This window comes from Strongylocentrotus purpuratus, unplaced genomic scaffold (genome assembly GCF_000002235.5).
Source record: "Strongylocentrotus purpuratus isolate Spur 01 unplaced genomic scaffold, Spur_5.0 spur5_scaffold_10, whole genome shotgun sequence".
In the NCBI taxonomy this organism is placed as follows: domain Eukaryota; kingdom Metazoa; phylum Echinodermata; class Echinoidea; order Camarodonta; family Strongylocentrotidae; genus Strongylocentrotus; species Strongylocentrotus purpuratus.
In genome coordinates, this window is record NW_022145595.1 from 23,057,729 (window position 1) to 23,070,148 (window position 12,420).

General features: G+C 34.8%; 1 protein-coding gene across 7 annotated transcripts in view; it reads left to right on the forward strand.

Annotated features, from left to right (window-relative positions):
- Positions 1-12,011, forward strand: part of LOC582290 (ras association domain-containing protein 2) — a 40,072-nt gene extending 28,061 nt beyond the window's left edge. The window contains exons 9-11 of one of the 7 annotated variants that reach the window (XM_030979807.1): positions 3,283-3,339; positions 4,629-4,671; positions 7,908-12,011. In XM_030979807.1, coding sequence (XP_030835667.1) covers positions 3,283-3,339; positions 4,629-4,668 — 97 coding nt within the window. In that variant the 3' untranslated portion in view covers positions 4,669-4,671; positions 7,908-12,011. The other 6 variants (XM_030979808.1, XM_030979806.1, XM_030979809.1 and 3 more) reach the window with 6 other exon arrangements.
- Positions 12,012-12,420: the final 409 nt, after the last annotated feature.

Sequence of the window (12,420 nt, forward strand, 5' to 3'; positions counted from 1 at the left end):
TGCATGCGATTTGATAAAAAATAGTCCATTCCTGACACATGTTTTGGGCGATATTGTCTGGAATGTCGAGATGCTGTGCATAGGATTTTTCCCTCTCAATGAGAACAGAGGGTAAACAAACCCCTGGCCAGAAGCCTGGTCGTATGTACAGTACATGTTCTGTAAATAAGAACTGAAATGGTATCTTAAAATTCCCAAGTCAGAATAGCGTTTAATTAGATTGACATAATTTTCTACTCCAGCAAATGATAAATCATGAAAGCTTGAACTGCTAGCTCACGTTTTCCCCGATTCATTCCCTTCAAATCAATATTTATTGAGTATTTTCTCAGACACGTTTACACAGTCAGCGCCTTTCATCCAAATGTGCTAATGCAGTGCGTCTGTGTACGTTTCTTCTCTCTCTGTTTATTCTTTAAGTATTCCGCTACATTTGTAGGTGTATTATCGATATATGTGCTCTTGCAGAACATTTCTATTTTCCGTATTGATTTCAGGATGCTTTCAGAATTTTGGTTGCTCAGCAAAAAAGTCATATTTTGTTCTTCTTTTTTATAACAAATCCTGCAGAAGAGAATCCTCTCTCTCTCTCTCTCTCTCTCTCTCTCTCTCTCTCTAATATAAATGCATGAATGGTAGATAGTTTTTATGTACAGTATATCATAATTGTATATGAATCTTTTCTCTTCAGGGTAACATACATTTCATAATTTCCTTTATGAACCCTGTCATTTTAAAACATAATTTAGTTTTATGTCTAATCGTAGCGACAAGAATATCAAGAGTAATGAGAACAAGAACTAAGTCTTTCAGAAAAAGAAAAATAATATCAGAAAACGAAGTGCTAGTGTAACCTTCAGAAAAGGTGAAAGGTGAAGATTGTATATTTACATTCCAGAGTCCAGTAAACTACGGCTGCTATAATTGAAATTGATTTTTACAGGACGTGGTAATTTAGGAAATTATGAAAGGAGGAAAGTGCTTGCTCAAATGAAATATTCTTTTGATACTTCCCTTTTGAATGGCCAAAGAATAGGCTTTGTCCAAATAATCAATGGCTATTGAATTCTGTAATGTAATTAGATTCGCATTGAAACACTCAAAGTTTGCATGATGATGGAGAGTTAGTTTTGATCTCATTATATTTACAGACCTTTGACTTCTAATCAATTGTATGTATGATATAACTTAATTAATTAGCTAACTACAGTGTACAGTGTACATGTACTTTGTATTACGCAAGGTCACAAAATGGAGAGTATATATTTTCTTATCTATGTTTTTTTTTTTTTATTGTCTGTTAAATACATGTCCTTTTAAGATTCTCTGCATACTACACATATGATTTAGGAGTATAATTTATTCCCAGGATTTTGATATTTGGTATGCATCTATAGACAATGCATTTTCTCCACTGTTCTTTTGAAATGACCACCGGGGTGATATTTTGAGCACGATTTTATCTCCAAAATAATTTATCTCATTTAAAATGAACATTTTTTTTTAGAAATTGCTTCTTATATCAGATTTTATCTTTCATTTTATATCAATCTCTGAACTGTTGCATTCTTGTTAAAGTTGTATGCGTGAAATATGCAGCGTGAATGTTTATAAAACCTATGTTATTTTATTTGACAGTTAAAATATAACTTTAAATTGGGTAGGAGCTACTATGGAATACCAGTATGAAAATGCAATTTGGTTGGACAGATATGCTGCCAAGATTTGTTAGAAAGAAAAGTAGAAGGTGCTAAACCGAGATTGAAGCCCAGAAACAAAAAGGAGCAGTATTAGAATGGCAGATTATAGAGATGTGTGCAAAATGTTGCAATCAATACATATCAATATTAAAGATCCTATCCGATAAAAATACAACTTGATATAAATGGAAAACTGAATGAATGTAGAATACAAATATAAATGAATACAAGTATTTACCCTTTCATTATTGCACAAAAGCAAATTAAAACCTCATTTTCTGCACCCCTCCAAATTACGGGTCAACAGGGGTCAAATTTGCTGAAGTTACAGTGACGACTTAACATGTGGACCCCATCGGTTCACCTATATAGCTGAGGCGATGTGCTTAAGTAATGCAAAGTCATTGTGAATATGCGTACTCCACATAAGATGATGTCATCATGTCGATAGCCAGTTTTTAGGTCGACAACTTTTGATTTTCAAAGCTTTAGATTTTGAGCTTTCAGAGAGCTGATACTCCTCTGACAGACACTAAAATAGCATAAATTGATGTTAATGTAATCTATGGCATTTAGCTTTCTATTGATATATGATTGATCCATTTCATTTTTCAGTTCGGATATGGTCTTTAAAACAATTATTACATAAAGTTTGAAACAGTACGACTTCACCCCACCCCCTTCTTTCCCAGGCTTGATGAAGCGAGTGCCAAATTCAAAGTACAACAAAAAAAATCAATCAATGCAATCGTATTTGCATGGTCAGCACTCAAAATTAATTGCACCATCATAGATCGAAACAGTATTATGCTATTAGTTGATTTATCAAGATGATGCTCGTGTCCAAATGACCATAGAACAAAATGCAATATACAGTTAAAAAGCGTCTCTCTCTCTCTCTCTCTCTCTCTCTAATTACATTTGTGAACTTGATGGTCGTACATGTATTTAAGTTGACTGCATGCTCTGGTAAAAGTGTGTGGGATTTTTCAACCTTGAGAAGCCAGGATTATACGAAATTCTTCCCCTCTGCTTTCGTTTCTTTTCTATCTCTTTGTTTGTTGTCATCAATTAGTCTGGGAGAGATTTGTGTGATGTTGGGACAAATTTGATTGGGTTGTATCTTATTGAATTGATTATGGATTGAATGTTGACTTGATGGAAAGAAAGTGAATTGGAAATGTTAGAGGGGAAAAGACGAGGGGAAGGGGTCTGAATACAGAGAAGGAAACGAAAAATACCGAGACAAGAATTTGATCAGTCTCTTTTCATCTCCTTGTGTCTCTAGCTCTTCTCCCCCTCCTTCTCTCCCACCCCCTCCCCCCCCCCCCCCCCCCCCCCCCTCTCTCTCTTTCTCTCTCTTTCTCTCTCTCTCTCTCTATCTGTCTATCTCTCTCTCACCCACTCTCTCTCTCTCTCTCTCTCTCTCTCTATCCCCTTCCTCTCTCCACCCCTTTCTCTCCACTCCCTCTCTCTCTCCCCTCCCTTTATTTCTGTAATTTCCCTTCCTGTTCTTGTCTTATACAATTTGGATATCACAATTAATTTTTGATGAAATGTTTCTTTGCTTTCTCTTTCCCAGATACTCAATATACCAGGCCACGCTGAAGAAGAAAATGGAGGTCATAATGGAGAGCACGTAAGTAGTCATCTTTCCATTCTTACATGTTATATCTGTAAAGCGCTTAGGCACATCGTTGGATCGGTCTATTGAGCGCTATATACAAAAACGGATTATTATTATTACTATTATCAGATTCTCTGATGTAGTAACAGGATTTTAAAAGGTTTACTCAGTATAGAAGACCTTAAGGTATAGTTGCCTTAACTTTTTGTGAAATCAAATAGAGTGTTTTGCAAATTTGCCCTATGATGTCCCCTTGAACCCTAAAGAAACGAGGCTTCTTGATGATCTCACCTTTTTTAGGGGGGGGGGGGGGGGAGCAGAACCTGCCATTTTAGGGTTAACTTTAGCCTGCAAGCACAAATCCTGGTCAGTCGTAAAAGTGAGTCTGCACTATAAGACTACCAATAGGCCATGCACTGTAGCTGCTCCTGACACACAACCAGTAGGTAGCTGGGCTAGGCTTCTCTCAAGGCACAATGCTTTTTTATAAAGTGTCACATTAGGGTCTGTGCTTGCAGACTAGGTTAACTTGGTCTTAAAACAGAGAGGATTGACCTTCTTTTATTTTTTTTTCACTTCTTCCTCTTCTACTACTATTTTTTCCTCTTTCTTTTTATCCATTTCTTCTCCTTTGATTCCCTTTTCTTCTTCTCCTTCTTTTTCTCCTCCTTTTTCTCCTTCTCCTTCTTTGTTTTCTTTGTCTTATTCTACTTCTCAGTATCCTCCTTCTTCATCTCTCTTTCACTTCAGCCGAACTCCTCTTTCTTTTTCTTATTCTTTTTTCTTCTTTTTCTTCTACGTTTGTTTTCTTCTTCTTGACTTTCCTTATTCTTCATTATCCTCTAAGCACCAGCAGCCATATCCCCCAATTTATTTTTCTCCATATCCCTGCCCCATCCCTACCCCCCCCCCCATTTCTTCTTTCACCTCCCCACTCCTCTGTCTGTCTCTGTCTCTGTCTCTGTCTCTCTCTCTTTTCTCTCTCTCTCTCTCTCTCTCTCTCTCTTTCTCTCTCTCTATCTCCCTCTTTCTCTCTCTCTCTCTCTATCTCTCTCTCTTTCAATTCCTTCCAGTATGCTTCTAACTACATGATGATCAAAATCTTTTCAAATCATCATCTTTCCTCCACCTCCCTCTCCCAAAAGCCATTTCGAAATTACGCGAGAATCACAGCAAGTATTTCCAGGTCGGGTCATTTCCCCTAAAACATGCAGAATTCAGGCTCATGCTCTTTTGTGTGTACAGTTCCTGCATTGTATACGATCTTTCCGAAAACCCGACCCATACTTTTGCTCCTTTAGGTCAGACATCGAGCCCTACAACTTGGAAACATTTTGTTGAAAGGTAAATTTGAATATCATTGTCTAATAAAATATCCAACTAAAGTGTTTTAAGGTATGTTTGTGTGTGTTGTTCTGACATGTCTGACATTCATTCTCTCTCACTCTCATATCTCGCTTGTTTCTGGTTCCCTATTGTCTGTTATGAAATTTGGTGGAGGGTGTACCAAAATAAAAACAATTAAATCATCCACGATATCGGCAAAGGCATGAATCTGTGGTTAAAATTAACAATTTGGTGGTATAAGAGATGGATATTTATAACATATTCAATAATTTACCGACCTGCAGTTAGGTTTAAAATCTAATAATCATCTTAAACCCTTCTAGATGCCATCTCATGACCAGTAGTAAACTTCATCTTTAAAGGGACTTGGTAACATTGTTCAGATGAGAAAAAATGGTGCTAAGGTAGCGACTTCAATGCTAGATGTACACTTAAAGATAATCTCAAAGTTTGAATGAAAACAGACCATTATTAATGATACCAATTTTGAAAAACTGATCTGATCATTTCCTAAATTCTCCCAACTATATTATAATAATTTTATTAAATTTTAGGAGAATGTAAATCGTCACAAGGCAGTGAATTTGCTCTGCATGTGTATACCATTCCAATCATTTCAGTGTTGACAGATTTTAAAAAGCCTGTTTTATTTTCATGGAAAAAGGGTTGGGAAAATTCCAAAATTGGTTGGGAGAATTTACTGGTAGAGGGGGTTACACATTGACACCTGCAAAGAAAACCATAAATATCTTTGTGGTTTGAGAATTTTTTCAGGAATTTGTGAATGTTAGAGGGTTAGTACAGTAGAAGGAATATAATAACATTTCATACAAAAATTCCATTTTTTTCCATCAACCTTCAACAATGTTACCGGTTCACTTTAATGAAATTGCCTCTACGCTAGCTGTCATCTCTCATGAAACATATCCATGATTAGTGTTAAGTCGATCAGAAATTTAATCACTCAACTTGTTGCAGGCTTGATTCAATCATGTGCTTCACTGGTACATGAAACAAAAAGTGACATGATAAAACTAATTTGTTTTTGCAGTGACAACATTGATGAAATCCTCTGTTTGGAACCAGAAGGGCATTAACTCATATATTTTTGAGCGCAATGCTAATACCCTTCTGGCTCTGAACAGACAATATGCTAGTTGAGAAACAAGAAAACCTTTTATTTTTGTCCTCTAAGGTAAACATTATTGATTACAGAGGCGCAGTCCGTGAATCCTCTCATATGCGTGACTACATTGACCTGTCAGAAAGATTAGAGGGGGCACCACAGAGTTTGAAATGTTCCTGATATTTAAAGTGTAGTTATTGATGTGCACAGGGTTTTTGTGCAAGCTTCTGAATTTCTTTGAAGCGTACATGACCTTTTCACGACTCTTGCACATTGAATATTTGACTTTTTTAAATTCAGGTGTTGGTCTTGTCAGATATCAATTAAAAAAATATTTAAAAATTCAAACTTCTGGACTTTCATGAAACACTGATTTAAGAGAGTGTTGTTTCTAAACACTTTCATCTTCTGTCAATCCTCTCCCTTTCTCTTTCTCTTTATCTCTCTCTCTTTCTCTCTCTCACTTCTTCTCTCTCTCTTTCTCTTTTTATTTCTCTCTCTCTCTTTCTTTCTCTCTCTCTTTCCTCTCTCTCTCTCTTTCTTTCTCTCTCTCTCTCTTTCTCCTCTCTCTCTCTCCTCTCACTCTCTCTTTCTCTCTTTCCTCTCACTCTCTCACTTCTTCTCTCTCTCTCCTCTCACTTTCTCTCTCCTTCTTTCTCTCTCTTGCTCTCTTTTTTTTCTCTCTCTCTCTCTCCTCTCACTCTCTCTCCTTCTTTTCCTCTCTTTGTTTCTCTCTCTTTTTTCTCTCTCTCTCTTTCTCCCTCTCTCTTTCTTTTCATGTCTTCGCTTCTGCCTATATTCTTTTTATAAAATCCTGTCTGCAATGGCCTTTACCTTGACTTTTACAACACTTAAGGTGGTCCTTGACCAGTCCCTGATATCGACTTTCTTTAAAGCACTCTTTTACTTCCCCATACGTTATATACTCTGTCATTCTTTGAAAGCCAGGCCCCAAGATTTCACTAGTCTTTATACCCTCGTGCAATGAAGCACTATTAAAACGAATCTTACGGAAGTGCCATTATCTCCGTGGATAATACGAAAGTCAACAATTGGGGCTCGAAATGAACCTCGAAATGAGCCTCGAAATGAGCCTCGAAATGAACCTTTAAAATGTATGATTGTAGTTAGTTATATATATGTGTACTTGTAACCATTTTCATGCTATAGTATTGGGATGTACATGTACAGTGTATATATCGCATATCATTAATTTGATATACCTTTTTCGTGTGAGGGAGCAGGAAGGCTGTGATAAATTAACATGATAAATTAACATGATAGTAAAATAATGATAATAATAATAATAGTAATGAGAAGCCGTTCATTCATTCATTCTAGCAGAAGCATGTATTGTAGATGCATATAACTTAGCATGAAAAAGCAGAAGCTTTATTGTCATGTTTACATGTGGTTTTAACATGTCTTGTATACAAGTAACATCTTACACGAAATATTACCCGAGTCTTGTTAATGTGCATGCCATTACATTCTTACATGTGGGGTAGATTGGTGCATTACTTCATATACAATGCTTAATTCAATTCTGTCTTATCTCCCCCTTTTCTCCTCTTTCTTTCTCTTCTATCCTTCCATCATCTCATGATTTTCAATTTCAACCTTGTTCATACTTCCTTTTATAACCTTACATTCTTTGTTGGCATCTCACGGCATCCTCCATTCTCACCTTCTATGTAATCACTCTTTATATTCTGTTTCTAATGTCTCATATCTCACCCATTTCTTGTATCCAAATATCTTGATCACCTTAGCCTTGATTTATTTCCCTTTTCTTTATCCCCCAACTCTCCTCACCTCTATTACATCTCTCTGTCCCCATCTGTCCACATTCATGTCATTTTCTCTCATCTTATCAACCCTCTTCCGGCCCCTTTGCCCCTCTATTCTTGCTACCATTTGCTCTCTTTCCTTCCAATCTCCTCTTGCTGGTTGATTCATGTCTATCTTCTTTTTTTTCACTCTTTATTTCATCTTCTGTCCTGATCTATCTCATCCACTTTCTCTTTTCCTTTTAATCCAATCAATTCAATTTCCATCCTTCTTTCATTTAATTTTCATTTATTGTATTAAACTGCTAATCCATCAGTAGTCTAGATACTAGACTGTAGGTGTTTTTCTTAACAGCGTGTGGTAGTTTGTCTCAATCTAGTCTCTCGTTCTGTCCATATCTCCTCCGCCCTTCCCCCCATCATCCAGGAACAAGAAGTCCAAAGAAAAGAAGAAATCGTGGTGGAAAGCATGAACCTGAGGATTGATCGATCACTTCTGCAAGGACCTCAGGTCGAACACATCAACTGTAAACTTGTTCTGTAAGGTTGCGTTCAAGCGACACTTTTTCACCCTAGAAACACGCTTTTTCAAAGATGTTTAGTTTAAAACACGGTTGCGTTTAAGCGATTTCAAGCTATTTTTTTTTGGTCGGTCGTAAAAATGCATTTTGAATCAAGGTCGCCAAAAATTGCTGGAACGAAACAGAGATCTCAATCATAATTCTATCACATCATTATCGTGGCCTGCTTCCCTTTGGCCAACAGTAGACCGTAAACAAATTCAGAAAGCACGCAGCGAAGTTGACCTATACTTCCTGGGTCAAAGTGCACAGTTTGATGAGCAGTGGCTGGGCTTGAAATGAGCGAGAATCAGTGTTGATGTAAAATCGCTTGAACGCTCTCCCGCAGTAACAGCGTTTTGATTTGTCATTCATTTTGTGATTCTAGCTTCAAAAATCGCTTGGACGCAACCTAAGAATTACCCAGGGCAATACTATATGAATACAGCATTTAAGACATTATCATGCCTACTCAACGAACGTCTTGTCTGATTAGCGATATTTTTTTGATGAACTGATGAATACATAATGAGCTGTAGTCAGGAAAATTGCACAGATTTGTATGTGTTTTGACTGAATACATGCCTTTTTTTTCTTTATAATTCTGGGTATATATGCTTAGTGGCCAAAATAGAAGTATTTGCACTTTTAAACCTACATTGAGCAGCTCACGTTTTAAGGGCAAATTAATATTTTCTCCTATTTAGTGCATTTATCAAAATAATCATGTAGAGATACTTCACTATGCTTATTTTCTTATCCTACCTATCATATAATGCACTTATCAAATAAGTGTAAAACAATTATGAGGTGTTCTCTCTTATTTCTTAGTATTTCAAGCCTTCTAAGATTTTCATCCCTATTTCCATTGCCACAAAAAATGGAATCCAGAATTATTGTGACTTAATTTTTTGGTTTACTAATGTTTTGTACACAAAGTAAGTGTGTGACATTTCCTGGTACTTAACTTGTACTTCTGTCGGTCTTAACATAGCTTGAACAGTTTATTCATTACATAAGTGCCTATGTTTAAAGCCATACTAAACTAGAAGCACTATCGCAAAAAGCCATCTAGCGCCATCTCAGGTCAGCTGCAGCGGATGGTTCCGTAACTGACTGTTTCCCAAACTGCGCTGTTGGTTCTCACGTCGAATCCTCTGTCTGCGAAATGCGAATTGGGTATTGGTCTCCGCACTGTCGGCAAGTTGACCATGAGATGGCACTGTGGAATAAACAGTATGCTCGGGCAGAAAGTTCATCAGTTCAGTATCGCTTTACAGTTTGCGATTGGTGGAAAGACTGGTGATAAATCCAGATCACTTACACCTGCTGTTTGCATATCAAAACTTGACAGATTCAAAATGAAAACATTGTTTAATGAGGTAAATTAAGTGGCATGTATTTGTTTACATAAGCTTGTTGACTATCGATAGACACCTTTAATGTTTTTTAAACTTTTCTAAATTTCAAGTTTTAATTATGCTGCTAATTGATAGGTTAACAAACATTCAGGTAAGAAACATTACATGATGCTTCTTTTAATGATTGAGTATGCCTTTTATCTTGTGTGTGTGTTTAACCGAATGTACATGGAAACTTGCATATATGAAGGAAATGAAATGATGTACATGAACGAGTGATACATCATGTGGAAACGTGAAAAGCTGCATTTATAACCAGCAGTAAATAAAAACGGGTGAAAACTGAAATTTTGAAACTTACAAATTAAAAAAAAAAGTCTTCCAAATGTATATCTTCAGCGCATAGTGCCTTATCATCAATCAAATATCAAGTTTTTTTTTTATCTAGAAATATTTTCAGAAAAGTGGAGAATATATATACATGATTTGAAAGTATTATTTTGCCTATAATAGTATTTTACCATCTAAATTGATTTTTATACATATTTGAGGTGAAATTATAACATTTTACTTCTTGGGTACTTTATACCAGTATTTCTATTAAAGAATATATTTTTTGGTTTCTTACTTTGTATATTTTTGTTTTGTGTGGTATACACATAGTATATGTTTTTACATCTACAATGATGAATAGTGGAATAAGTTTTATTTCTGTATTGTGAATTTAAACTTGTATGACTTCTGTTTGATTTTATAAGATAGTTTTTACTGATTATTGTTTTATGAAAAAAATCTTGAAATTTTAATCCTTGATTCTGATTAGTCCTATTTCATTTGACCATAGCTTTACAAGAGACTACAATATCACTTATTTTACTCTAATTTAAGTATCAACGAAGTATTAGCAACTATTCTGTGATATGGAGTATACTTTTGTCTTTTTAATGTATCAATCAATATTTTCCTTTTTTATATTTTTTTAAACATCACTTTATTGTTCAAACTTGCACAACAAAGGAGAACAATAGCCCAGGACAATTCCATTTTACTGGAAAATGCAGGGCATTAAAAGTACATACATGTAGATATACAGTGAATAATGTTATATAACATCAACAAAAATTAACTAATTTTACAACATAGTGAAAGCTGAGGAGTTATGGATATTCCTAGCTATAGATGAAATAAGAGGAGCCAAATATTGAAATTTCATTTGATATATCAACTTAATAAATACAAAGCATACATAATGAGTATTATAAGAGTTTGATTTGAGTTAATGTTTCATACAAAGAGGATTCTATCAGTGCCAAGCAATGAAAAGAAACAAATGCAGGAAAGAGATAGAGATAGGTTTAAAATATAAATGCAGGAAATTAAAAAACCAGTAGTTTAAAATGCTAGCTTGAAATGATTGCACCATTTAATCTTCCATGATAATCATACTACACTTGAAATGTATGTTATTGTTATGCATTCAAATCATCTATTTGGTATATCTTATCTTTGCCAAAATAAGATGTCAATATATTTTTATACCACTTTGCAGCATTTCATTCAAAGTGAGCCTCAGATTCACTCTGTGTATTGAAACTCAGGCAAAAAAACACAAATCATTTGTAATGAAAAAAAATATCATTCAAAAATATTTTTATATTGAAGGTACATTGCTACTTTAAAACAAAAAATGTGTGAACAATTTCTTTTTATTATACGCAATGTTAGATCACTGTAAGTTAAATAGAGAATTTTTGTGTGATATTTTAATTTTATTTTGATAAAAGAAGTTGTCTGAAACCATTTGTGACTTATTAAGTACATCTTCCTAAATCTTGTAAACTCTGTTTGTGACCCTTTTTTATACCACTTTGCAGCATTTCGTTCAAAATGAGCTACATATTCACTATGTGCATTTAAACTCAGGCAACATACACAAATCATTTTTAATGAACAAAATATCTTCAAAGACTGAATTTATATTGAAGGCACATCGCTACTTACAGAACAAAAAAATGTGTGTTAACAATGTCTTTTTATGATGAAACAAAATATATGATTACTTTAAGTTAAATAGAGAATTTTTTGTGATATTTTAATTTTAGTTTGATAGAAGATGTTGTCTGGAATCATTTGTGACTGTAATTGAGTACATACTCCTAAATCTTTTAAATTCTGTATGTTACCCTTTTTTTCATCTCTCCCGTTAATGGAGACGGCTAGACGATGCCAGGATATTGTATAACAAGATATAGTCCATGGCAGGTCTGTTATACAAAGGATGGGTGATCATATTGTGAATGTAAAGCTTCCCATGAACAAATAGTAGTTTATAATTTTGTAGTGTATAATATTTCACAGATAATGACTTTGTTTTTTTAAGTGTCGGTCTTGTACACGTTTGTAGCACTGAACTTATTACAGTGTGCCAGCCTTGCACAAGTTTTATAATCAGGTTTTATTTTTGGAATCGTTATACCATATGAAGTAAGAGGCGATATTTCGAAAACATATAATCATTTTATGTCACTTTGTAATTTTTCTGTCTCACTAACGGCAACACATCAGGGGGATGTTTCACAAAGATTTTAAGTCAAACTTAACTCTAAGTTGGACTTAAACATTATGGAGAGCCATTTGTAGCCTTAAAATAAAATATATTCAAAAGCAAAAATTCAACTCCACATCAAGAACATGAAATCTACCATGATAATACAAAATATGATTGATTTGAATCAACATTTTATGTCTTTTAAAATAACTTTTACAAATATTTTTATAGATGCTAACAGCTTTCCATAATTGTTAAGTCCAACTTAGAGATAAGTTCAACTTAGGATCTTTGTGAAACACTCCCCTGGAGACATTTCTGATTTTCTGGCAGTTGTTCAGGGGACTACTGGCAATGCATT